Source organism: Diceros bicornis, chromosome 34 (assembly GCF_020826845.1).
Source record: "Diceros bicornis minor isolate mBicDic1 chromosome 34, mDicBic1.mat.cur, whole genome shotgun sequence".
NCBI classification, from domain to species: domain Eukaryota; kingdom Metazoa; phylum Chordata; class Mammalia; order Perissodactyla; family Rhinocerotidae; genus Diceros; species Diceros bicornis.
The window spans coordinates 30122878-30125992 of NC_080773.1; the positions used below are offsets into that span (position 1 = coordinate 30122878).

General features: G+C 34.9%; 1 protein-coding gene across 1 annotated transcript; it reads right to left on the reverse strand.

Annotated features, from left to right (window-relative positions):
- Positions 1-1546: 1546 nt before the first annotated feature.
- Positions 1547-2473, reverse strand: LOC131397692 (vomeronasal type-1 receptor 4-like). Its single transcript, XM_058530761.1, has one exon. It carries the CDS (start codon positions 2471-2473, stop codon positions 1547-1549), a length of 927 nt encoding a protein of 308 aa, XP_058386744.1.
- Positions 2474-3115: the final 642 nt, after the last annotated feature.

Genomic DNA, 3115 nt, shown 5'->3' on the forward strand with positions numbered 1-3115 from the left:
CATTACATTAAAGATTACTCTTAATAAAATCAAATATTTTTAAATTTATTCAGTTATATGTTGTTCAAGAGATATACCTAATATATAAGGATTCAAATACAAAAATGAAAAATATATACCGTGTAAATTTAACCAATTAAACAACCAGCATAATGATACACATACCAAATAAAATAGATATAAAAAAGCAGTGTGTAATTATTTTAATTAGTATTATTTTTAAATTTCTTAATTTATAATGTGCCAATATATTTACTGATGGAAAATAAGCACAATTTGACCACATTTGTATTTATACATATGTGCAAACATAAACACGGTGATATACAAGCATACATACTTATGCATATTTATATGCAAAAGCACAAATACACAAATATATATACACAAACAAGCATATTGCTTTGGTGTCTAATGTGTTTTCAGTATTTCAAAGTGTATCACGTGAGCTTAATATGTGTTTATTTTTTTGGCAGAAGGTTCAATATTTATCCATTAGGTGAAACTAATCTGTTGTTTTAAATATTTAAAACTTTAATTGTTTGTATCAGCTTTTTAATGTAAATATAGAGAGACGTATTAAAATCATTTGTAAAACTGAGGAAATTTCCATTTTATTCTTTTGAATATCCACAGGGCAAAAGTGACACAGAAGTAAAATGGATTCATGGCTTACCCTTCCAAATGACCACTCCCCCCTGCTTCAGGATTCATGAAGGCTCCACTATCAACTTATTTCCTCACTTTTGAGATGTGGACGTGCACCTTGGAGTATATTTCCACCAACATGCCAAAGCAGCATCTTCACATAAAGAGAAAAACTACTTTCTACAGATCCCTAAATCCATATAATTTTATGGCAGGCAGAATGCATTTTTCATAAGCAACACTTACTTTTTGTCTTTCAATATGTGTGAAAATATACTTTTGTGCTCATTTGCCTAGCTCCAGCTCAATCTAGCCATATCTATAAGAAAATGTGTTAAATGTGTTAATCTCCCCTCATAACATCTTTTTTCAAATGACTATGGTCTCTCTAGGGATGGAATATACAAAAACAGTATTTAGTCCTTAATGCCTCAACTCTCTGAAACTGAATTCACTCTCCAGCTTAAATCTATGGTCTTCATTTTTCTGTGAATTTTCCTTTCTACAGTTTCTTGAATGCTGATCTCAATGGATGTTCCTGTTTTATGGAACTTTCCTACAATCGCATAAGTAATTAATGTCTGGAAAATTTATTATATCAGATTAAAAGTTACCTTCTTATCTCCCCATTGTTTCAGGAACTGCTGTTTTAACACAGCATAGACTCTGAACCCCTCCGCAGCAAACATTAACATAATCACTATCACATCAATATTAACATGATAATAATATATTTCATTTACAATTGCTATTGATTTTATTGTTTACTTAGGAGCAAAAGCTGTCTGTCCTGTTTACTACTCCCTTGTAATGTGAGTGTTTCACAAATGTGCTTATATGCTGAAGGAGACTAATGAAAAACAATTCGCCATTGTGAATATGCATAAAATGGACAAATTTATGAAAAGTTTAGGGGATTTTGTATTCCATTCCAAGCAAAGCAGACTCGAGATACTCTGGAGTCGTGACTCAGGAGAAGGTAGGGGCTGACAGTTGGGAAACATGCAGTTATTAGCGTAGAAGTGTTCCTCAGCCAGAAACTGGCATTGTTAAAAACTGCCAAACAAATGAGGAAGATAGAGGAGAGAGTCCACAAAGATACAAAGGTGCAAACAAGGACAAGGATGCTTTGCACAGCTGTGGACTCAGGAGATGATCTGGGAGACAGATTTTTTCTATGCATGTATTGAACCTGCTGCTTGTGTCTGCACAGGATGAAAACCATGAAGCCACTGGCCCAGACCATCAGCACTGAACAGAAACAATCACGACATAATATAAATGCTACATAGACTTTCATGTTGCCAGTAAGTATTGCATAACAGTAGCCGTAGTCTGCTTTCTGTGTGAAGTTTGCTTTGTTCCTTTTATCAGTCATATGCAGAGGGAGTATAATATTTAGCATCATATTCAAGATCCAGCAGAGGATATTGGAGGTTCCTATGTACTTAGGGGCTTTCACTTTAAGCTCTGCCCACCTGGAGTTCAAGGGGCTGATCGTGATGGCCTGGAAGACACTCAAGAGGCAGGTGGTGCTAATGGACACATCCCTGCTCACTCTGTGAACATAGAAAACAAGTTTGCATCCAAAATCATTGAGGAAATCTTTTAACCCAAAACCTGCCATTGTCTGGGGGACTCCTTTAGAAAAAATAACTAAGAGGTTACCTACAATCAGATTTTTGAGAATCAAGTCTGTGGACCTAAACTTGCTTCCTGTCAGGTAAAGGAAGAGATAAAAGTAAAGAACAGAGAAATTCCCCAGTATTCCAGCTAGAGTTTGTAATGAAAAGATCATTCCTATGGCCAAATCCCTGGTGGCCATTCTGTCCAATCCCAGGAAGTGATAGTCATCTGCTGAGCCAGAGATTCCTGAATGGGAAGATGAGGCATGAGCTACATGCATCATATCAACTGGAATTCAATATTCTCCACTTACATTCATTCCCACGTACAAATAGCTTTTTATAGTTTTTCCTCTCATTAGGTTTCCAAGAGTTGAATGTATATCATTTAAAGAGCTTTCACAATATGTATCACTTCTACAGAGGCCATATTTGTCCTACATCTTGTATTCTTCCTAACTACATGAAACAGTCAGTACTAGTATTTTTATTCAAAAGAGAAGGAGCACTGAGGCACATAAAGTTTAGTGATTTATCAAATCCAAGCTCTTTTTATGGGAACGGTGGAGATTTGAACCTGGCTGGGCTGGTACAATGGCTCTGCATTTAAACACAGAAGTGTTCAAACAAATCTAGTTGGCAGTGTTCTTCCAAAGTATACAGATGTGTGTTGATATTTCCATACCCTGTCATTTTATTGTAGATTGGCAGTATTTTATTTTAATTTTTTCTAACAAGTTTCCATTTCTGTGTAAAGATTTATTGTGTAGACCAATAATACTTATTAATAAATATTTAAATATCTCAATAAAGTATACATGCACTTATTCTAGCATAATTCC

Coding starts and splice junctions, on each gene's coding strand:
- LOC131397692 (XM_058530761.1), bottom strand. CDS start 2,473: ATGGCCACCAGGGATTTGGCCATAGGAATGATCTTTTCATTACAAACT.